Source organism: Myxine glutinosa, chromosome 9, assembly GCF_964187855.1.
Source record: "Myxine glutinosa chromosome 9, kmMyxGlut1.1, whole genome shotgun sequence".
Classification (NCBI taxonomy): Eukaryota; Metazoa; Chordata; class Myxini; order Myxiniformes; family Myxinidae; genus Myxine; species Myxine glutinosa.
The window spans coordinates 65,829,377-65,854,025 of NC_136269.1; the positions used below are offsets into that span (position 1 = coordinate 65,829,377).

General features: G+C 40.3%; 1 protein-coding gene across 1 annotated transcript in view; it reads right to left on the reverse strand.

Moving 5' to 3' along the window:
* Window positions 1-24,649, reverse strand: part of SLX4IP (SLX4 interacting protein) — a 106,318-nt gene that overhangs the window by 40,188 nt on the left and 41,481 nt on the right. Inside the window, exons 5-7 of the mRNA XM_068099463.2 lie at window positions 7,870-7,944; window positions 4,805-4,929; window positions 4,414-4,535 (exon numbers count right to left, since the gene is read on the reverse strand). Of these exons, the coding sequence (XP_067955564.2) occupies window positions 4,414-4,535; window positions 4,805-4,929; window positions 7,870-7,944 (322 nt within the window). The remainder of the gene's footprint in view (window positions 1-4,413; window positions 4,536-4,804; window positions 4,930-7,869; window positions 7,945-24,649) is intronic.

Here is a 24,649-nt window from a genome sequence, read left to right on the forward strand (position 1 = left end):
ATGGTGCCCCAAAAGGATTAAAGGGCTGATGTGGTTTAACCGATACATGGCTTGCTGGCAGATTGGGTGACAGAGAATGACACCTTCCATTGCTTAATAATTTTGGACACAATGGGTCTTCTCAAATGCCAATCACACTATTCTATCCTTACCAGTGGCTGGCATGCATTATATGGTGTGGAGGAGAGTACCTATACAAAACCCAAGTACAACTGGTTTAAAATTTACTCTTAACCCCAAGACCTATAATCGTCATAATGACCAATTTCCTATCGCTCAGCTTTCTCATCGAATCCTACGAATTTTGGAATTGACCTCAAATTCCTCTAACTCTGTGCTCCGGTACAATCAACTGGCTGGGTAGTGTGGCCCCGACTCAGGCCTGCTTTTCTGGCTCAATCTCGCTTGTCCTTTCTGCACACCTCAACTAACAGTGGAGCTTGCTCCCATCACGGGGCCCTTCCTGGCACCCACTGTGCCCTCTCTACACTTGCACTACAAGCCCGCTTCATAGGTGCCCAGAGCAAAAGCTTAAAATTTTAAAACTAAACCGTCCTTCTGGCGCCTCCAGCAGCACTCAGCCACTCAGGAGGCTCAAAGGTTTCACTAAAGTCCCATACTAATGCTCGGTCTACACTCCAATCCCACAAGCTTGCACCCACTACCAGCTTCTCTCAAAATTTACCGTGCCCAACTGACCAGCGTCACAGCTTCCATTGTCCAAACCTTTAAACCCCTCTAACTAGCCTAACACTAACTGGAGTTTTCCTCCAGTAAGTGGCAATACTCTCCAGCCAACTTTTCCCCCACACACAGAATGAACGTTAAATGGGCGCCCCATCGGTGGGTCTTAACTTCGGAAAAAGACTTAATTAAACAGGGGGGGGGGGGGGGCTTAACAACCACCCACCCCAGCATAAAATGAAGCAATGATGTGGAAATTGAGTGACATGGAAAAAGGTGAGGGGTGGGGGGTGGTTATAACTATGATGCGACCATCATACAGCCAAGACTGGGTGATTGCATTCCATTTGGAGTCTGTTCTCCCATTGCCGTGTCCCTGGTGAGTTTATGACTTTTAGTGGGCCATTTGCAGGAGGCAAGTCCACAGTCTCCTCCATGAGAGATGCAACAGTTTCCTCATGAAAAAAATGGAGGCCAAAATGCTCGATGAGAAAGCAGAGCCTTTTAGTGGGCGGAGGAAGGGAAGAATGTGGAGGCCAAAAGGCTCGACGAGAAAGTGGAGGCCAAACGGCTCAACAAGAAAGCTGAGGCCAAAAGGCTCAACGAGAAAGCAGAGGCTAAACGGCTCAACGAGAAAAAGGAAGGCCAAAAGGCCCGACGACAAAGTGGAGGCCAAAAGGCCCGACGACAAAGCGGAGGCCAAACGGCTCAATGAGAAATCGGAGGCCAAAAGGCTCGACGAGAAAGCTGAGGCCAAGCGGCTCGACAAGAAAGCAGAGGCCAAAAGGCTCGATGAGAAAGCGGTGGCCGAAAGGCTCGATGAGAAGTAATGTTTGGCAGTTTCACAGCAGTATGCTTCCTCGTGTCCAGGACTATGGTGTCTTCTGATCCTTTTCCAATCACCAATGGAGTCAGGCAAGGATTATCCTGGTCCCAATCTTCTTTAGCATGATGTTCTCTGCTAATAGACGCCTTTCGTGGCTCCGATGATAGGATCTGCTTCAGATAAAGTATGGACAGCAGACTCTTCAACCTTCAACCTCTTCAACTCTTCAACCTCGGGCTAAAACAAAGGTGCAATAGGTAACTAACCGTCCACAACTTCCTTTTTTGCTGATGACTACATTGAATGATGAATTTCAGTCTGACAAGCAGCAAAATATGGACCACTTCTCCGAAGTCTGTGACAACTTTGGTTTTGCAATCAGCACCGTGAAGACAATAGTTAAGCACCAACTTGCATGAGGCAAATCAGATGTTGAGCCCATTATCACAGCGAATGGCCAGAATCTCCAAGTAGTTGACGAGTTAATTTACCTTGGAAGCACCTTGCCACATGTGGTTCATTTTCACGTTGATGAAATAAATGTCAGAACCGAAGGCTAGTGTAGCCTTCTGAAGTCTCCGTGTACAAGTAAGGTACTGTAGAGGTATCAGACTGCAAACTAAACTTCATGTATACAAGGCAACTGTGTCACCAACTCTGTTGTGTCTATACTATAAAATGAGCCGTGTGTGCAAGCACATGAGTTCCACCCATTGGCTGTACAGTCCATCTGACTCCACCCACAATTTCTATAATACGGCCACCATGTTGGTGCTCAATTCTCTTCGGAGTTGTCATATTCAGAATCGCCATGCCACCTACAAGTTTTCCCTTCAGTGTAGAACAACCAAAGCGACATTTAAAATTATTTTGAGTCGATAGGTGCCACGAGCCTTGCGACGATAGGCCTCAGCGATCGAGGGAGCCGTCCGTTGCCTTATACACCACCTACATAACTATGTGGCATTCTCTCAAGCAGGACTTTTAGCGCAGATGTTTCATAGGTCCTTGCCATTATTTATGTCTATATATCAATAAAGAGGTACCTAATGATCAATTTACTTGGAACAAGATTTTGAAAGTTTTAAAACAGCCATTTAATGGCAAAAATGCCTTTTTGTGGGACTTGCTGCCATTTTATTACTCTATGACAGCAGTAACCCTTTAGAATAAAGTGTGATGGACATGGAAGGAGCACACAAACAACAACCACAGTGGTCAACTTCACACATGAAGAACGAATTAATAAACGCACTCAGTGCGTTTATTCATTTCAGTGTAATGTGGTCAGGTCAGCATTCCCAGAGACAAAAATAATAATAATCAGTTTAAGGACTCTCTCAAGTCTTCCCTGAAAGACTTCACCATAGACCCTATGTCATGTGACTTTTTGTGACCCGATGTCATTACGTAATACTATTTTTTAGGGAGGTGCGTACAGGCGAGATTAAACCTTACGAGTAAATTTAACTCTCGACCCAAACAAAGCCAATGGAAATTTGATGCAATAAAGTCGGATTGTGTATAATCAGCAGAGGCCTGTAACGGCCTAATGTGCTAGGCCCACCAAGAAGCAAGATGGCGGCCATATAATTTCATCTCGGGACTATGGTGAATGAAGTCAAGCGACAGATGTGGGTGTGGTCCGGCAGTTGTCCGACCAATGGGTGCTCATTTCAAAAATCTGCCCCCAAGAAGATCAACAACAACAACAACAACAACAGTAGAAGCAGCAGCAGCAGCAACACAGAGCTTTTGTAGACCTGCAACATGTGCAAGTCTCACGTGAACGACATGCTTTCAATATGTTACAACAAACGAAGAAATATAATTTGCTGTGAATGTGTCGATAGATATGCCTCAGCCCACATTATATGTCAACCCACTGCTACTGTATGTTTGATCTCAATTAAAAGTCACATAAAAAATTAAAGGTCACATGAGAAAAAGAGAGTGAGAGAGAGTGAGAGAGAGAGTGAGAGTGAGAGTGAGAGTGAGAGTGAGAGAGAGAGAGAAAGAGAGAAAGAGAGAAAGAGAGAGAGAGAGAGTGCAACAGAGGAAAGAGAGATAAAGAGGAAGAGGAACAGTATCAGATGTTTCTAACTGGATTTATCGTCTGCAAAATTATTTTGAAATGGTGCATTAACTTTGACCTTTGACCTGTTGAATCAAAGATTGAATCAGTTCATCTTTGTATCACAGCGCATATTTGTGCCAAGTTTGGTTGAAATCCCTTCAGTGAGTCAGAAGTTGCGGAAATAAAAAAACGATAACGGATGGACGTACAAACAGACAGCTGGACAGACAACCCAAAAACATGGTCCCCAGCCTTCAGCTGGAGGCATAAATAAACGTTTAGAACGAGGTCACTATGTATGCAGAACATTAACACATCTCACTAAACAATGATCACATTAAAAAGAAACCAGTCACTGAAGATGTTGTTAATCATGGGATCTTTTGAAGATTTTGGAGCAATTTTAGAGGTTTTAAAAAGATTTCCCAGTGATCCCCTGGAAGTATGTTGTTGGAATGTCAATGAACTTGGGGAAATGATTATGATTACAATTATTTGGCGGTTCACATCCTGCTGTACAGAATTTAGACAGATGGCTGCCCATGGTGAGAATAAGCTATAAATATTTCATGATCCTACAAGTTGAATGAACACATGTACAAATACAGCTAGCTGCAGGATAGCCTACGAAATATCAGAAATAAAATCTAAACATCAATACACAGTGGAAGGAGTAGAGTAGCATGGCAGTGGGAACGTGCAATGTTGTGGGGAAGAATGGCACCGATTAGGCACTGCATAAATAGATGGCAAAATTTTAATGGTGATGGAAATCAGATGCAGAAGAACACAGACAGGAAGGTGTGGTGGTAATCGGTGTGCATACATGGTGTGAAGCTTGGATTGCCGACGCTGGGCCGACTTGGTGAGGAACGCAGCATTTCTCGCAGGGCCATTCGCAAAGTACTTTGACCTAAGGTCATCCATGCCAGGCCTGCTCCGCAGGGGCTGAATGTGGCACAAAGCGACAGGAACAATAAAACTAAGGCACATCAAGCCGAACGTCCAATATCTTCAGAAGTATTTGATATTATTCAAAATAAATGTGCAAGGTTCTCCCACAAAAACTGCTGATGGATTTTTGCCTCAATATCAACAACAGCTAAATAAATAAATATTCCAACGTGTGCGAATACTGTAATTGTCCTAAGACTTTACTGGCAAGCTTGGACTATACAAACATTAAAAAAAAAAAAAAAATCAGACGAGACACTTACAGATTCTTCATGAACAAATTCCTTGATGTCATGTGGTAGAGTAACTGTGGGTTTCTCTTTCTTCAGAATGCTCACACGTGCAATCAACTGCTCAGGAAAAACTGAGAAACTAATGTAGCGTTTCCCTGTAAACACATTTTGTAAACATTTCAATCCATACATTTTAGACTCATGTTAGCAAAGTGAAGATACAATTCCTAGTCAATACAATGTCAACTCTTGCTTCTATGGATCGTTTCAAACAGAGAGAGTTAGAATAAAGACGGAGGAAAGGGGAAACATGTATAGTATAGTGTCATGCATGTGAAATGATAATTATTTTAATCGTCCTATATGCACTGGTTTTTGTAAAGCATTTTATGGATGGTAAGAGTTTTCTTGTTTTGATGTCTAACTTGTTGATTTCTGATTGGGGCCAGTTTATTATTCTGCAGATATATTGGAACACTGGTACTGCGAGCTGATTTATGGCTTTGATTTTGTTTATTGGAGAGAGATATGTTTTCATGATCAGCACCGTTCTACGTAAGTATTCTTTGGCGATTGTTTTGCGCATTTGTTTTGTGACATACACTGGAACCCCGCTATAACGAACACCGGTATTACGAACTTCCGGATATAACGAACGAACTTCCTGTCCCCCGCATATTTAATGGGATTCTATTGTTTAACGTAAGGCAAATCAATATGGCTACACCATCCCGTAAACGCAAGATCTTGTCAGTTGAAGACAAGCTCCGTATCATTGATCGTCTCAGTCTTGGTGAGAAAGCAGCAAACCTTTCCAGAGAAAGATTTGGATAATCTTGCAAGATTATGGGTGGACGTCGATGAAGACGTTCCCGTGACCAGTTCCAGGACCGATGAAGAAATTATCGCCTCCGTTCATGAAACAACACTGCAGTGTGACATCGAAAGTGACTGATGACACCAATGAACCACAAGAAGTTCCAGCAACATCTGATGTAATTGCCGGACTTGAAACAGCACTTTCCTGGTTTGAAGGGCAACCAGTCGACAGCATTAAAGTTTTACAGCTCCGTCAGCTATTATCTTATGCACGCAAAGAAAACGCCACCTCCAAGAGTAAACAATCCAAGATTACCAGTTTCTTCACGCAGTAAATTGAACATTCGGTGAATATTACATGTACTTGAACATTTTATTTATACATGAACTTTTAAACAATGACACAACAGCAATGCTTTTTAAGTTTTTTATTCGTACAATCGAACAATAAAATGTACATGAATGAACAATACAAAGAGTTTGTTGTTTTGCATATGAATAGGTGTGATAGTATGGTGATTCGTACGTTATTCAGTATTACGAACACTTCAAAATAACGAACTTTTTTTTATGTCTCCCGAGCGGTTCGTTATATCGGGGTTACAGTGTATTTGGTGGCCCTCTTCTACTCTGAGGTATTTGTATGATGCTTCGTATTCTAACTGCTGTATTGTTGCTTCAAGGTCAATTTTTATGTTGTCCGTTTTGTTGGTTTACCTTGTACAAATGTGCACTTGGCGCACTTGTCGAGTCCAAATTCCATTTGAATGTCCTCGGAAAACCGTTTTACTAGTTTTAGTTGTTCTGTCAATTTTTTGGCATTTGGTGCAAAGAACTCTAAATCATCTACGTATAGTAGATGTGTCACATTTCCTATTTCTTTGGATGTCCATCTATTGGTTGTTAGGGTGTATCCGTGTCCTTGTTCATGGATGAGGTTACTTAGTGGGTCCAGAGCCAGGCAAAACAGAAGGAGGGAAAGACTATCTCCCTGGAAGATCCCACGCCGTATCTTCACATCTCGTATTTCGATTTTTCCCTTTGAGTGCTGTAATATCAATGTGGTATTCCAGAGCTCCATTGTTTTCTCAATCAGTTTGATTATTTGGGGATTGACTTTGTATATTTGCATGCATTTTATCATCCATGAATGTGAGACGCTTTCAAAAGCTTTCTTATAGTCTATCCAGGCGGTGGACAATTTAGTTATTCGCATTTTGCAATTTGCAAGTGTGGCCTTGTTCAGTAGTAGGTGGTCAATTGTTCAATAACACCCTCTCGTACATCCCTTTTGTTCTGCCTCTAAACCGTCTTGCTGTGTTAGATGATGTTACATCATTTCTGTGATTATTCCGGTCAGCAGTTTGTATGTGGTTGGTCGGCATGTTATTCGCCGATATTTGTGGCGAAGTTGGGTTTCCTCGGAAAGGTGTTCCTTTCTATGAGCCACTCATCCACTGCCTTTTCCTCTTGGATCAGTTCGTTAAATGGCCGTTGGAGGATTATGTCCTTCTCCTCAACGCTCTAGGTTTCAGTTTGTAGTTTTATTTACTGGAGTATTGTTTTTGATGGTGGTGAGGCAGTTAGCACCTTTACAGCTTCTTCTTTTGGTGCATAATCATGTCTCTTCGCAAGGTTGTGTGTGTGTGTGTGTGTGTGTGTGTGTGTGTGTGTGTGTGTGTGTGTGTGTGTGCGTGTGTTCCACTGACTCTGCTAGCTTGTATTAACAGGAAATGGTACAAACCCGATATCTATTATCCACATATATTTCTCGTATTTCCTACATTTCCATGAGTCCGGTTTGCATTTAGGAGCAGAACAATTATGGTTAACCATTTTGAAATTATCACTCTTACTTCTAAAACACTGAAAATCATGTTAAAAGACAATTTGAATTACAGATTTCACACCAGCAACAGCAAGTTAAAAGTTCTCGGCGAGCAGAAGTGAGGCACTGTAAACACACAAACAGCACATGTATAAAAGGCCTCGTTTAGCATTTATACGTCATTTTGAAAGTCACATATTGCTCCAAAACTAATATAAACCTTATAATAGCAAAGTATTTGCATTCAATAAAAGTCATTTAACAGACTCTCAATGGAATTGAGCTCCATTATATAGCATTAGCTACTGTCATAATTATTTAATTTGTTGCACTATTAAAAGCATATTTATTTTGTGCACTTAGAGACTGTAAACGATGGGGGAACGGAAGGTGGGGGACGGGAGGAGATAAAGGTTTTTTGCATTGGCACACAACAAAGACATTTTACCTCGAGGTCGTGCAGTCAAACAGGTCAATTTGAGAAATCGCTTTATAAAGTACGACTCCACCTGAACATGTTGCCCTAAAAGCAAAGAATGAAAAGGTTGGCATTATTCCAAACATGGATAAGATTATTACACGTATATGCACTATTTTTTTTATACAAATTGCTCAATTCTGAAATTAAAGAAAAGAGATATTAAAATAAAATTATTGTTGAATGAACTGACGTATCTTGTATTGCTATTTGTTGGTATTGCTCGCACTACCTACCGTACAGGTAAAAAGTCATTTAAAAGATCAATCTGTCATTGGACAATCAGTATTCCTTTTCAAAATTAAATTGCACGACTCCTGTACCGCTGTACGCGAAAGTCGACAGATACAGTGCCTTCAGAAAGTATTCACACCCCTCTACGTTTTCACATTTTGTTGTGTTACAGCCTGAATGGATTATGGTGAGATTTTTTTACACTGATCAACACGTAATAAATACCTCATAATGCCAACGTAAAGAATTGTTGAAGCTCTGTCAAGTTGGATGGGGAGCGTCAGAGAATAGCAATCTTCACGTCTTTCCACAGATTCTCAATGGGATTACAAAATAATTAAAAATGAAAAGCTGAAATGTCTCGAGTCAACAAGTATTCAAACCACTTTGCTATGACACTCCAAATTGAGCTCAGGTTAATCCAATTTCCTTTAATAATTCTTGCGATGTCTCTACAACTTGATTGGAGTCTACCTGTGGCCAATTCAATTAATTGGACATGATTTAGAAAGAAACACACCTTTCTATACAAAGTCCCACAGTTGACAGTGCATGTCAGAGCAAAACTCCACCATGAAGTCCAAGGAACTGTCCGGAGAACTCCGAGATGGAATTGTGAGTAGGCAAAGATCTGGGGAAGGGTATAAAACAATTTATAGAGTGTTGAAAGTTCCCAAGAGCACAGTGAGCTCCATCATTAGGAAATGGAAAGAATATTGAACTACCCAGACTCTTCCTAGAGCTGTCCGTCCGACCAAACTGAGCAACCGGGCAAGAAGGAACTTGGTCAGTGATGTGACCAATAATCCAATGACCACTGACAGAACTACAGAGTTCCTTGGCTGAAATGGTAGAACCTGTTGGAAGGACAACAGTCTGCAGCATTTCACAAATCTAGGCTTCATGGGAGAGTGGCCAGACAAAAGCCACTCTTGAGAAAAAGACACATGACAGCATGCTTGGAGTTTGCAAAAAGGCACAAGAAAGAGTCTGAGAGCATTAGGCTAAAGCTTATGTGGTCGGACGAGACGAAAATTGAACTCTTTGGCCCGAATGCAAAGTGCTACATCTACCGTGAAGCACGGTGGTGGCAGCATCATACTATGGGGATGCTTTTCAGCGGCAGGGACTGGGAGACTTGCAACGATATAGGGAACAATGAATGGAGCCAAATACAGGAAAATCCTTGAGGAGAACGTGTTTCAGAGTTCAAAAGACCTTGGACTGCGGCAAAGATTTACATTCCAACAGGACAATGACCCTAAGCATACAGCCACCAAAGCAACACTGGAATGGCTTCAGAAAAAAAAATGTGAAAGTCCTTGAGTGGCCCAGCCAAAGCCCAGATTTGAATCCCATTGAGAATCTGTGGAAAGGCTTGAAGGTTGCTGTTTACTAACACTACCCATCCAACTTAACAGAGCTTGAGTAAATCTGCAGGGAAGAATGGGAGAAACTTCCCAAATCCAGATGTGCAAAACTGACAGACATACCCAAGAAGACTCAATGCTGTAATCACTGCTCATGGTGCTTCTATGAAGTATTGACTCAGGGGGTTGAATACTTACATAAATTTGTAAGAATTTTTAAATCCATGGTTTCACTATCTTTATGGTGTTTTATTTGTAGATTGGTGACAAAACATTTAAATTTAATCCATTTTAAATTTAGGCTGTAACACAACAAAATGTGAAAAAGTCAAGGGGTATGAATACTTTCTGAAGGCACTGTAAATACTAAAGCACATATGTTAGCAGATTACTTTTAATGTCGAACAATGATGAAGAACTGAACATAATCATGGAAGAGCTAAAGTTGGAGAATCTGAATATCGGACTAAAAGTGAATATGTGGAAGATAAAAATAATGTTAAATGGCAATGAAAGACATTCAAATTGATTACTGCAGAATTTATGAAATGAGCAAAGACATTTTTGAAGGTACAGATTGTGTTGAAGTGAAGAGATAACCAATCAGGATGGTCATTGGGCAGCATTCAGAAAAGTGCCGAAAAGCAAACGGATTTTAAATTTTACTTTCTGCAAATCAAAGTAATGCTTCTGCAAACCAGCAGCAAAATTTGTTCTCTCACAAATAAGATGAAGAACATTTTTTGATCACCATGCAAAGAGCAAAGGGAAAGGTGCTGTCTGAGCAAAAAAAAGAAGAAGCAAATGGATCAGACAAACTAAAGTTCAATGACATATTGGGCACAATCAATAAATAAGATGGTGCTGGTGTCACTAATCACTGAGTTTTGTCTATCATTTATCAGTGATGTTCCAAATAGCATGTACTTTCCAATAGTACACACTTTATAGAAAAAAAACACGTTCCTAATTGCACGTACTTTACAGACGGAATCGCATCCTTAATAGATGCACTCACATTGTAGTAGTCCGTACTGGCATTCAACTTGCACGTACTTTATGGATGTACTCAGGTGAAAAAACATATAACGTGTAATATTGGCTACCACCAGCTGGCATTTTGTGGCCTGCGATAGCACATTATATGATAGCACATTATATGCGTGCGGACAGACAGACAGACAAGACAGACAGAGACAACCAAACAAACTAGAACAGCACTCGGTAGAGAGAGCTAGCCTGGTGTTGGCTTAGCGGTCAGGGTGCCGGCTTGGGATCCTAGGATCCTGGGTTCGAATCCCGGTCGATCGCTGAATTAACGCCAGGGGGGTTGACTCAGCCTGTCATCCATCCGAGGTCGGCAAATTGAGTACCAGCTTGTTGGGATGAATGATCACGGTGTGTACCCCGATTTAGAATAGGTACACTGTATCCCTGCGCATCGTAGGAGGCGACTAAGGGTTGGTGTCAGGAAGGGCATCCGGCCATTAAAAAAAACATTGCCTCAAACAGGGAGCCATGATTGTCATGGGCTAACCTCCGCTCTAGCGGGGAAAATGGCCTTAAAACGACATTCATTCATTTCACTCGGTAGAGAGCATATCTCCACCAGGCTGATCAGTTTGTTTTCTATCCACTGATAGGTCAGATCTGGATTCGGACCTGAACCAAAATCTAATCGGCTTGTTCTTGTCGCCTAACCAACTCATCCACCTAGTTTTGTCCTAAGTCGTCCACAACCTTTTGAAATATCATGCTATATATCCCCTTTTGCCCTATCAATCAATATAGTGTAGCAGCATAGCAAACCTGTTGTGCATTTTGTGATACAAGCACCAAATTTGGCACAAATGTACATTAATATGTTGCGAACATTTTCAGATATTGGGCCACTTGAAATTCCGTAATTTGTTTTTTCAAATTTCGTAATTTCAAATTTTTCGGGTGACACCGTCACAATTTCGGTCTTCGAGGCCGGCCGATATAGTGGGGCGGCTTAGCCCAAATATTCAAAAGAATTGTGCATTTTGTGATACAAGCACCAAATTTGGCACAAATGTACATTAATATGTTGCGAACATTGTGTGGTCAGCAATGAAGACGAGAGTCTGAATTACATGTATGCAAAAGACCTTGTGAACCAGTGAAGCAAATACACGGGTAAGCATGAATTAAATCTAGGGCATGATATAATTTCCATGATGTTTACCTCTACACTCAATGGTGGAAGGAGGTAATGTTTTGATCCCAGCTTGTCTGTATGTCTGTTTGTCTGTTAGTCCACAAAATTCCAGACAAAGCTTGTAGTAGTGGTAGTTGTAGTGGTAGTGGTGATAACAGAAATTGTTATATAGAACTGAACTTATATTATTATTATATGCAGAAAATAACTTCATTTCTATATGCCCTGCAGTGGACAGGTTAATTGGTTTATGCACTGAAGGGGTCACCCTGGTGTGCACTGCTGTGTTCTGCCTCACTGAGTTGTTCAGGTATGATGTACTCAGCACAAGCTTCCGGTCGGCCCGGAGGTGGGGGTGCGGGGCCTGTCACGGAACGTCAAAACAAACGGCCTGCCGGGGCCGCCCAAAAGTTGGGCGTGAGGGGCGCGTCCACTAATGGAACGCCTCTCGCTTCCCAGATCGAGGGCCACGTGGTCAGGAGAACCTCGTCCCTTCCGGTCACACTTTGCCTATCGGCCGGCCTCGAAGACCGAAATTGTGACGGTGTCACCCAAAAAATTTGAAATTACGAAATTTGAAAAAATTTGAAAAAAAAAATTACGGAATTTCAAGTGGCCCAATATCTGAAAATGTTCGCAACATATTAATGTACATTTGTGCCAAATTTGGTGCCTGTATCACAAAATGCACAATTCTTTTGAATATTTGGGCTAAGCCGCCCCACTAATAGTGAAGAAAAACGTGTAATTTTTTAAATTCTCGTATCTGTATCCGTATTAGGATCTTCACCGAAATCGAATAGATTCGTCCTCGTCACACTCTCAAATTGACCACAAAGTTTCGTCTGAATCCGTCCATAACTTGAGATATCCTGCCATATATCAGTTTTAGCCCCATCTCTCAATGGTAAAGAATCACTGAAAGAAATTCTCTTATCCAGATCGGATTTGAATGTTCACCAAAAATGAATTAATTCTTCCTCGTCACATACCCAACCTTTCCACTAAGTTTCATCAAATCTATCCACGTTTTGAGATATCGTGATATATATATATATATATATATATATATATATATTGTTTTTTTGTGGAGGGACGTAATTGCGTTTTTTTTGTCCCATCTCTCAATGATATAAAAATTCTGGTATCCAGATCTGGATACGGATCTTCACCAAAATCTAATAATTTCGTCCTTGTCATATACCCAACCTCTCCACCCAATTACGTCCGAATCCAGCCACAACCTTTTGAGATATCCTGTTCACAAACAGACAGACAGACAGACAGGGGTGAAAAGATAACCTCCATCCACTTTAAGTGGTGTAGGAAAAAATGGGAGATCCTTATAATGTATCTGGCATATTTCACAGGGAAACAAATCCTTGTAAAATATTTTGAGAAAGAAGTGACTTGTATGTTGCAAAAGAACATTTCTTCTAATTATTGCAGGTACTTCATTAACGTGGCAACGTTAAGCCCCACTCTCTTCACACTCAGCCATGGCGGAAGTCTTGGCCCAATACTTTTTACAAATCGGCTGACTAGGCCCGACCTTCCACTGGAGTTGGTTACCGCAGGAATTTGGAACTTGTGCAAAGTTCCGGTAATAACTCATTACTCTTCACAAAAGACACCATGGGGTCTTTAATGTTCAACTAATGATAGCAGCCGGGACAACAAGCTGAACATCTATCTGTGGGATGGTGCCCTTTGTGGTGCAATGTCTTGTCTGTGAAACAACAATTTGACAGTTTATATTCGTGTCGGAGATCAAACCTAGACTAGACAGCTCCAATGCAAAAGTGCTACCTTGGCACATCCTCTTAGACTGTCCCATGGTACTTAGCAAGATAGTACTTTACTTGGGAGTTTATTGATCATGAACAATTTTTTTGGTAATGGCAAAAAAATAAAGGCATGGATATTACATATAAAAAAATTTTCTCTCTTGTTTTGGTGGAGATACCCTCATGGGGCCTTGTTTCCTTTATCCATTGTCATACTTTTGAATCCTAAAACACCACGCTTTCCATTACAAATCTAATCTCCATTAAATAAAGTGCTTATACAACCAAAGACAATTTCAAGATATTTTCACTACAATATAATAAATTAAGACGGCAGTTTGTATCTTTAAAAACAAGCATGCATATTACTCTTCTAATTGTAAATATTTTACTTACAGGAACTTGCATTACAGCTATACTGTGGGCTCAACATTATAGGGACTTGGATTCCCACTCTAAAAGAACAATGACTAAACTAAAGGAAAAATGAGGCTAAAAGAACAATGACTAAACTAAAAGAACAATGACCAAACAAAAAGAACAATACCAAATAAAAAGAACAATGACCAAACAAAAAGAACAATGAATAAACAAAAATAGCAATGACTAAACTAAAGGAACAATGAGACAAAAAGAACAATGACTAATCTAAAAGAACAATGACTAAACTAAAGAACAATGAGTCTAAAAGAACAATGACTAAACGAAAAGAACAATGAACAGACTAAAAGGACAATGACTAAACTAAAAAACAATGAGACTAAAATAACAATGACAAAACTAAAGAAAAATGAGACTAAAAGACCAATGACTAACCTAAAAGAACAATGACTAACCTAAAAGAACAATGACTAACCAAAAAGAACAATGACTAACCAAAAAGAACAATGACTAAACTAAAAGAACAATGACTAAACTAAAAGAACAATGACTAAACTAAAAGACCAATGACTAACCTAAAAGACCAATGACTAACCGAAAAGAACAATGACTAAACTAATAGAACAATGGCTAAACGATAAGAACAATGACTAAACGATAAGAACAATGACTAAACGATAAGAACAATGACTAAACAAAAAGTACAATGACTAACCTAAAAGAACAATGACTAACCTAAAAGAACAATGACTAACCTAAAAGAACAATGACTAACCGAAAAGAACAATGACTAACCGAAAAGAACAATGACTAAACTAAAAGAACAATGACTAAACTAAAAGAACAATGACTAAACTAAAAGAACAATGACTAAACTAAAAGAACAATGTCTAAACTAAAAGAACAATGACTAAACTAAAAGAACAATGACTAAACTAAAAGAACAATGACTAAACTAAAAGAACAATGACTAAACCAAAAGAACCATGACTAAACTAAAAGAACAATGACCAAACTAAAAGAACAATGACCAAACTAAAAGAACAATGACTGAACTAAAAGAACAATGACTAAACTAAAAGAACAATGACTAAACTAAAAGAACAATGACTAAACTAAAAGAACCATGACTAAACTAAAAGAACAATGACCAAACTAAAAGAACAATGACTAAACGAAAGAACAATGAGACAAAAAGAACAATGACTAAACTAAAAGAACAATGACCAAACTAAAAGAACAATGACTAAACGAAAGAACAATAAGACTAAAAGAACAATGACATGGCACATGAATGAGGGAAGTTAAAGTTAGACATGAACTTTATATTCTAGAACACTCAAAAAGTAGAGAATTTATGAAAACTCACCGCTCACCTATTTCTCAAGGTATTGCCGTGCCACATGTACAAACTTAACCCAAAGATTTGATAATACGTTGATGCTGACTGTGGAGAAAACCTTGAGACAGGTAATTTCAGGACATGTGCTTTGATGTCTCCATCAATTTGCAAAAAGAATGCCACCCAATTTGAATTGTTCTTCGAGTTGTCCAAGGAGATGAAAATCACAGATTGAAACGTCTGGACTGCATGGGGGATGTTCGAGAGCTTCCCAACCCATCTCCACCAGAATAACCAGATCCTTTGAGGTCTGGTCAAGTAGAAGTCTTGTGATATCTACCTTGCACCAATTATATTGAATTTACAAGTGAGAATAAATGATTCCAACTCCTCCTCCCTCCCATCCCACCCCCACCCTCTTGCCCCCTCCCACACACACTTCCAATAATGATATTCATTTCTTCTGTAATTTTATATGTAGTAATCTGTGGTGAATTGTCCAAGTTGGTTGTTCATCACATTTAACATTTTCTTCAGTGAAAGCATTTGGTTACAAATTATAATATACAGACCAGTCCCCAGTTTCCAAACACAATGTCTTCTTGAAAATGTGTTTGTAAGCTGGATGGTCGTCAGCCAGAACAATAAATCCCCTTTAAATACATGTAATAAGTGATTAATTGGTTCCCAAACACAAATAGAATGCTAAACTTTGTTTTACATAAAAACAGTATTAAATGTACATTTTTAATCAAAATTGAAAAACCCCCACTATTAATTTGCAATTGGTCACTGGCTGCGACACCAATACAAATTTTTATTACAGATTCTTGGCATCAAAAAGCTGCACATATCGACCGTTTCAAATGGAGCACCTCGCCGTCATTAGAACACATAGATTGCATCAGATGTGGCAATAAATGTGAATTATTGTTCCCAGCTTGCAGGCTCATGACAGAGGACGCCATTTGTGTTTTGCCCACCTTCCATCCATGCACAGTTTAGAATCCCATGCGGGCACGGGAACTTGCGAGTTAGAGTAAATGGAACGTGTGTAGTAGTAAAGTAAGGGACGATGAGGATTACCAGGCTGGTTAGAGGGGTTTATGGTGAAACTTGGCGAGCATCACTGTCTCTCGTGCTGGTAAGGAACCCTGTGGGGAGAATGGCGTGTGAAATGATGAGAGTGTTGGGGTGAGGCCGGTGTGGATGAGTTGTGCATTATGGTGCGAAGATGTGAATGCGCAATTAAGTCATGGTCTGATTTCCTGCATTTCGCGCTCAGTACGGCATGGTCAAAAAAAAGAAGGAAAAGGGCGGACACACAAGGTATTGACCGATATGATAAAATGACATGTTTTTCTTATGAGTCCCCTACCGGTGTACACCGGAGGGGACTATAGGTTTGCACGCCGTCCTTCCGACCGTCAGTCCGTCAGTCCGTCCGTCCGTCCGTCCGTCACGCAAAGAACAGTTTTCCAGACTTATTTTCTAAACGCTTAATGCTAATGATTTCAAACTTGGCACATGGTTTCCTCATGATAAGTTACAGGTCAAGTTCGAACTTCACGACGTTTCGATCATTTTTGACAAAGTTATGGCACTTTGAACTTTGGGAATTCTGATAATTCTGATGATCCTTAACTCAGTGCCATTTTAAGTTTTAATTTCCTTTAATAAAGATTTTCTCTGCAATAATTGGACCGATTGAGATCAAATTTTCACCATATGAGGGACTCGGTCTGCAGAATATTTTAATGGTAGATATGATGTCACAGGTCACGTGGTTCGGCCGCCATATTGTTTTTCGTGAAAACACGAAACCACTTTTTCTCTGCAATGGCTGAACAGATCGAGGCCAAACTTTGCAGGCAGAATCGCATACCCATGACGAACAAAAAGGTCAGCGAGCATGATGTCATGCATCACATGATTTCAGAGTTATGACGTTTTTAAGCATGAACCTTTAAAACCGAACTCCTCCCTCATTTTTGATCCAATCAAGGGGAAACTTCACAGATCTGTTCAGCATGTCAATCTACTAAAACGACCTTTTGGAATTTGCGATAGGGCAGGTGGTTTGGCAGATATCGTTAATAAAACGAAAATATTTTTTAAAAATGGATATCTCTTGTTTATTCTCGAGTTCTCCTCAAGCCGCACAGCACGCCCTCAGCCTCGTCTCGCGAACATCAACAGCACGACACAGCACATGCTTTCCGGAGGGGCGGAGCCAGGCCGAGCAACATATATATGCACATCGATCATTGATCGTGAACCGGAAAATATAATAAATTACTGATATTTAGCGACTCGAAAGGTTCTTTATCAACAACTTGTTTTCTCGTCCTTCTGCTGACCTGTCTGCAAGGTGTATAAATCAAAGTCCTGAGTGCGAATCACAGGTGAGCCCGTCCTGAGGTAATTTGCGATTGGGAACGATTCAGAACATGTGGGTGAATAACCCTTTTTAATTTCCCCAACAGTTTTCCGGACGACAGACTGCCGGTAGGGGACATGTATTGCAGCGCAATACTCAGAATGCTTGTTTACTTTAGCAGTTTGTTTCAAGTGCATTTATAATAAAGGCTGTTAATTTACAATAATAAACACATACCACTGTTATCTATCTTCTATCGATATACAGTCACGTGAAAAAGTAAGTACACCCCATGTAAAGTTTTGACTTTTTCAACATATTTCAACATACAGCTATTTGATCTTCATTTCAACAATATTGATAGATAAAGGTGATGTAATATAACAAATATCATGAAACATTTACATTTTGTAGTCCATTGTATAATTTAAATAAACATAAATGCAAATTTCGCATGTGGAAAAAGTAAGTACACCCCTACATTTATCACTTCTTCAAATACGTAAAATTAGAATCAGGTGCACCAGCTCAGGTGCAAATGATTAGAACATCGTTAGAGAGGATCTCGGAGGAACCTGTCTTATTTAAACCTGACATTTAGTTTGGTTTGCTCTTTGTTGTTGAAGTGTGCGGTGTCACCATGCCTAGATCAAAAGAGCTCTCTGAGGCCTTCAGAAAAAAGGTTATAGATGCCTACGAGTCTGGGAAGGGATTTAAAAAGATCTCCAAACAATTTGAAATCAATCATTCGGCTGTCCGGAAGATCATCTACAAGTGGAGAAGATTCAAAACAACTGCCGACTTGTTCAGGCCAAGCCGCCCCAGCAAGTTGAGCCCGAGAGCAGACCGCAAGATGCTGAAAGAAGTCTCTAAGAACCCCAGAATGTCATCACGGAACCTACAGGTAGCTCTTGCCACTGTTGATGTCAAAGTGCACGAGTCTACCATTAGAAAGAGGCTGCACAAATTTGATCTACATGGGAGGTGTGCCAGGAGGAAACCTTCGCTGTCCAGAAAGAACTTCAGGGCAAGACTAAAGTTTGCCATTTCACACCTAGGCAAAGACCAGCACTTCTGGAAAAATGTGCGCTGAACAGATGAGTCAAAGGTAGAGCTATTTGGCCACAGTACCAGAAGACATGTTTGGCGAAAACCAAAGACAGCATTTGACCACAAGAACCTGATATCAACTGTAAAGCATGGTGGTGGAAATATTATGGTTTGGGGCAGCTTTGCTGCATCAGGGCCTGGGCAGCTCACAATCATAGAATCCACGATGAATTCTTCATTGTACCAGAGGGTGCTTGAGGATAATGTGAGGCCATCTTTCAGAAAGTTGAAGCTCAACCGAAGGTGGACCTTGCAACATGACAATGACCCTAAACATACCAGTAAATCCACCAAGGAATGGTTGAAAAGAAAGAAATGGAGGGTTCTGGAATGGCTAAGTCAAAGCCCGGATCTCAATCCCATCGAGATGTTGTGGGGGGATTTGAAACGAGCTGTGGCATGCAAGAAACCCCTCAAACATCGCGAAGCTGAAAGAATTCTGCATGGAGGAGTGGGCAAAAATTTCTCCCAGTCGATGTCAGAGACTGGTAGACAGTTATAAGAAATGTCTACTTGAGGTTCTTTCTGCCAAAGGGGGCAATACCACCTATTAGAGCCAAGGGAGTACTTACTTTTTCCACAAGTGAAATTTGCATTTATGTTTATTTAAATTATACAATGGACTACAAAATGTAAATGTTTCATGATATTTGTTATATTATATCACCTTTATCTATCAATATTGTTGAAATGAAGATCAAATAGCTGTATGTTGAAATATGTTGAAAAGGTCAAAACCTTACATGGGGTGTACTAACTTTTTCACGTGACTGTATACAAAATAAAGTTTTTGTTTGCTTGTTTGTTTGTTTGTTTGTTTGTTTGTCTGCACACGCTAATCTCCTGAACGGTGAAAGATAGGAGGAAACCTCTAAAACAAGAAATGTTGGGACGGGCCCCAGGAAGGTTATAGGCGAGGTGGCGAGGCCGGTCGAGGCCCACCTCGGCCGGGCTGGGCCCAATTCGCAATTAAAAGCTGAGCTGAATTATAGTAGTCAATATTCTACGGCCGCGAGTAAAAGCTGAATTATAGTAGTAAATTCATTCAAAAAGAACTAAAAATGTCGGGACGGCCCCGGGAAGATTATAGGCTAGGTGGCGAGGCCGGTCGAGGCCGCTTCGGCCAGGCTGGGCCCATTTCGCAATTAAAAGCTGAGCTTAATTATAGTAGTCAATCTTCTACGGCCGCGAGTAAAAACTGAATTATAGTAGTAAATTCATTCAAAAAGAACCCGGGCAACGCCGGGTGCTTTCGGCTAGTCACTGATAATTTGAAGAAGTTACCCTCAAGTATGAATATCATTGGAATAACGCAAACCTTTGCACAGTGCTGTACTGTATGTTCTCTTACAAGGAACTTCAAACCAGGAGGAGGCCATTAAGCCTGCGAAATTGGCTGAAAACTATGGTTGTTTGTACGTGCTCTATCCTTTTTTAAATGCTGAGCATCAAGCAAGGAAGCAGCACATACCATTTTAAGGTCTTTGGTATGACTCGGCCAATATTGGGTTCGAACAGTCGACATTGCAGACTCAGAGCAGACGCTCTAACCATTACGCCAACTTGTAAGTGACAATGCTGAGGATCGTTCCCCAATTCAATGAAAACTGCACCAGGAAGAGCAAAGTATGTGAAAGACAGGTACTACCAAATTGTGTACTTAGTCTCTGTGAATTTTAGCTTGTTTGCTCTCCTTCACAAGGAACTCAATTGAAAACTTTTGTTGACAATGTTGGCTGCCATCATGATTTTACACAGTCATATGTTCTGCAATGAAAAGTTCATGTAAACCTGTTAAAGGTCCATGAACTACCCTCATACATGCAACACAGGCAAATAAATAAAACGATTCTTCAGTCCAAAACCTGTACAGGACGAGAGCAAGTTAGGGACGTTTTCTCCCACGGTTATTAAACAATCTCTGCTATTACGACTTGGCGTCTGAACTGTGCCAACCACCCACGATTAAAGCAAGACTGCAGTTGGCACAGGACAGCTCCATTGGCCATCTGCCACACAACCTTAATCTGGTGTTCACAAGAAGGTAAAAGACAAAATAACAAATATTTGCTCCACAAACAGACAACAATTCTTCATAATGTACAAAAGAGAATAACTTTGCATGTTTGATCACATTACAAGAAGCATCTGCACAATTTGAAAAGTGTACTTTTACATAATCCATACTTTGGTTAAAGGATTGTTGGCTCTCATCTCGTGAAACCCACAACAAAGATCAACCATAAACAACTCACTTGAGTTCTCAGAATTAATGTATGATGCCAGTTCCAAACTTCGACACACACACACACCGACACACACACACACACACACACACACACACACACACCGACACACACACACACACACACACACCGACACACACACACACACCGACACACACACACACACCGACACACACACACACACACACACACACACACACACACACACACACACACACACACACACACACACACACACACACACCGACACACACACACACACATACACACACAGCTTTATAGTCCATCATTGATACAGATTATGTTGAGCAATTAGATGCCCTCATTTGTGAAAAATGCTGCCACCGTCAGACCTGTTTATTTCGTTTTCACATGGCCATTCTAAGGCTTCCTTTCTCCCCTCCTCCCAATTCATCAAACTAATTGTACCAAAAGTGATGCTTCATTCACTTCTCTGTTACAATAGCTGACGCACTGTCACTTAATCCTGGGAAAAAAGAAAAGAATGCAGAGATTCCTGGAAATGACCACACCCTTTTCAGAGCACAGGTACATGACTTTGGCTCATGTAGTCATTTTCCTCTCAAAGTTACATGTTTAAACATACGACATGAAAAATTCAAAAACCTGGGTAATTAAAAAAAAAAAATTGACTTGGAGATGGAGGTAATACTTCGGGTGAGTACGCATGACAGAATGCATGGGAAAAGTCAATGTACTGGGCCTGTCCCATTTGGCAGTCAAGACTTGCCAAATTACTACATACTCTGTCACTTATCAGCTGAGCAAGAAGTAAATGTTATACGAACGAAAAACAAAAACTATTTTCCTCTCGATGACTTTGGTTGAAACCAGATTCGGTGATATAATGGTTACAATGTCCAGTGTGAGTCTGGGACGTCAGCAGTCCGAACTGAACGAAAGATTTTGTGAAATTATATGTGCTGCTTCCTGACTTGACGCTCAGCATTTTCAAAGAATAGAGCATGGACAAACAACAATTTAGGCTGGCAACCATTGCACAGGCTTCATGGGCCAAGTGACCTCCTCCTGTGTCGAGGTTCATTGTAAGGGACTCGTACTTATCATGAAGCAGAGAAACAGCTGAACTTAACCATTGTGCAGACATACAACCACAGGTCCAAAACTTGAGAAACAACAGCATCAAAGTGCGTAGCATACACAGAAGATTACAAAAGTAACCAGTGATCATTACATCCTCATTCACAATGATGTTGAAGTTTCAGAACTGAAGAAACAACAGCTGTAAGGCAGGCTAATTTTTTGCTTTTCTATCAAAACAAACCCGAGAGCGATATTATACAAACTGCCTTTTAAACCTCCAAGTAAAAATCCTTGGTAAGATGACATGACATCTACAATCCACCAGCTTTATATAGTTTGGGAACACGAGCTTTACAACAATGATGAAAAATGTAAATGTTTCGACATTAAAAAATAACAATGATCCCCAACAATGTCTGCCTCAATTAAAAATCCTTTTCATGTAAAATGAATTGCTTTATGTCTTATGGTGTTTATAAAGACGATGTGAATGTGCAACATAATGCATTGCTGTCAGGACAAGATCTTTGTACCTTCACACAAAGCTCGATGAGAGGAAAGGTTGGTGATGGTTCCCAGAAACACTCATGAAAAATCTGGGAAATAAGACTTTTAACACCAAGAGATAAATCTTTAAACTTTGTAAATTTTATAGCCCATAAACTCCCTAATTTGTTTAGACCCATTCCGAGTAACCTCATCCCTGGATACCATTGCTATAATCAACTAGAAGGGCACTCGGTGGAGAGCATACCTCCGCCAGGCTAAACAGTTGATGTTTTCTCTCCACTGATAGGCCAGATCTGGGTTCGGACCTGAACCAAAATCTAATCGCCTTGTTCTTGTCACCTAACCAACTCGTCCACCAAGTTTAGTCATAATTCATCCACAACTTTTTGTGACATCATGCTGTATATCGTTTTTGGCACAATCACTCAATGGTAAAGAATCACATTAAAAAATTATCTGATCCGGATCCGGATTCGAATCTTCATGAAAGTCAAATCGATTCGTCCTTGTCACACACACCAATTATGTGTCCACAATGTTTCGTCTGAATCCGTCCACAACTTTTTGAGATATCTTGATTTTTTATCGTTTTTAGCCCTACCTCTCATTGGTGAAGAATCACTTAAATAATTCTCAGATCCAGATCCAGATCCATATCTGTATCTTCAGCAAAAATCTAATTATTTCGTCCTTGTCACATACCCAACATCTCCACCAAATTTCGTCCGAATCTGGCCAAAATATTTTGAGACATCTTGTTCACAGACGAACAAAGAAACAAACAGACAGACAAGACAGACAGGGGTGAAAACATAACCTCAATCCACCTTAGGTGGCGGAGGTAATGGCTTAAACCAATTGTGTTAATTATACAGGGTCTAAGACTCATGGAGGAACAACCCAAATCAGGCATGCACATATAGACAAATACACGAGACAACATCAGATTTTAACTTCAGACAAACAGCCACAGAACTCGGGAGAAATGAAGTTAATTACCAATGCACTCTGGGCACCAGTGACGCAAACTTTTTTACGACAGCTTTTCTCGCCACTATCATTGGGGAAATTAAGGGAGGAATATCCTCCTTCCAATGGAAGCAAACCTATGGGGTTTGTCAACGCTTTGCTGATCGACAAGGAAGTAAGACTTGCCTTTTAGGTTTTTAAAGTATGACTTCGCTTTTTAAAAATGTTTGTCATGACTCGGCAAGGTTTGGAACCGAACCGCCACCTCCCAGACAGACTCACAGCAGATGCTCTAATTATGTCAGCGAGGCTGGTCACAATTTAGACCCAAGAAAGAAAATTGTAAAGATGGACTTCATTAAATTATTTTGACCGCATATGGGTTCAAGGTCAGTCTACGTATTCCTTGTTATTTTTCATTGCATCTCCCATTTTGATGTCATTTATAATTCTACAAGAAGCATTTCCTGTTTTTGGCAGACTTTCTGCACCCCTGCGAGAAATATGAGATTATTTTATGCCGTTTCCACAATAAGATGCTGACTGAGTCGCTTGCTGTGATTATTCAGGCTCTTAACTAAATTAAAATGCCATTTAAAGCACCCAATTAGGCCAGTAAACAATGTTTCTTAAACGAAACAGGGGTTGGTACAAGGTGTAGACGTAAAACTACCTTTCACGAATGTGCAACATTATCAAGTGAACTAGATAGGTTTCTGAAAAAGACAAAATAAATATTTTTAAAAACTGGATAGAAAAGAAAAAGCATATGAACACGGAGGTAAGATGTATAACTTATGAACCCATGTGTGATGTGGATATGCCCATTGTCAACTAAGGTCCTTGTAATCCATGTCAAAGTACAATGACGTCTCCAAATGTCTTTGTCATGCTTGCGACATGTGTAGCGGCTACATAGGCGTTCGACATTTTAAAATACTATCATGTCACCAGCGATTAAGACCGCTGAATGACGGATAGCCGAAACAGTTTTACTCCCAAGGCGGCAGCCTGAAAAATGGCAGTATTTTTGTCGCGCGTGGAATGAAGGAATGCGAAGCGATTATCTGAACAGAACACACGGGTTTATTCCGAAACCACAAACAAGTAAACATGGCAGTAAATGCAATAATAATTATTTAATAAAAATAAATCAAAGAATGAAAATGAAGGC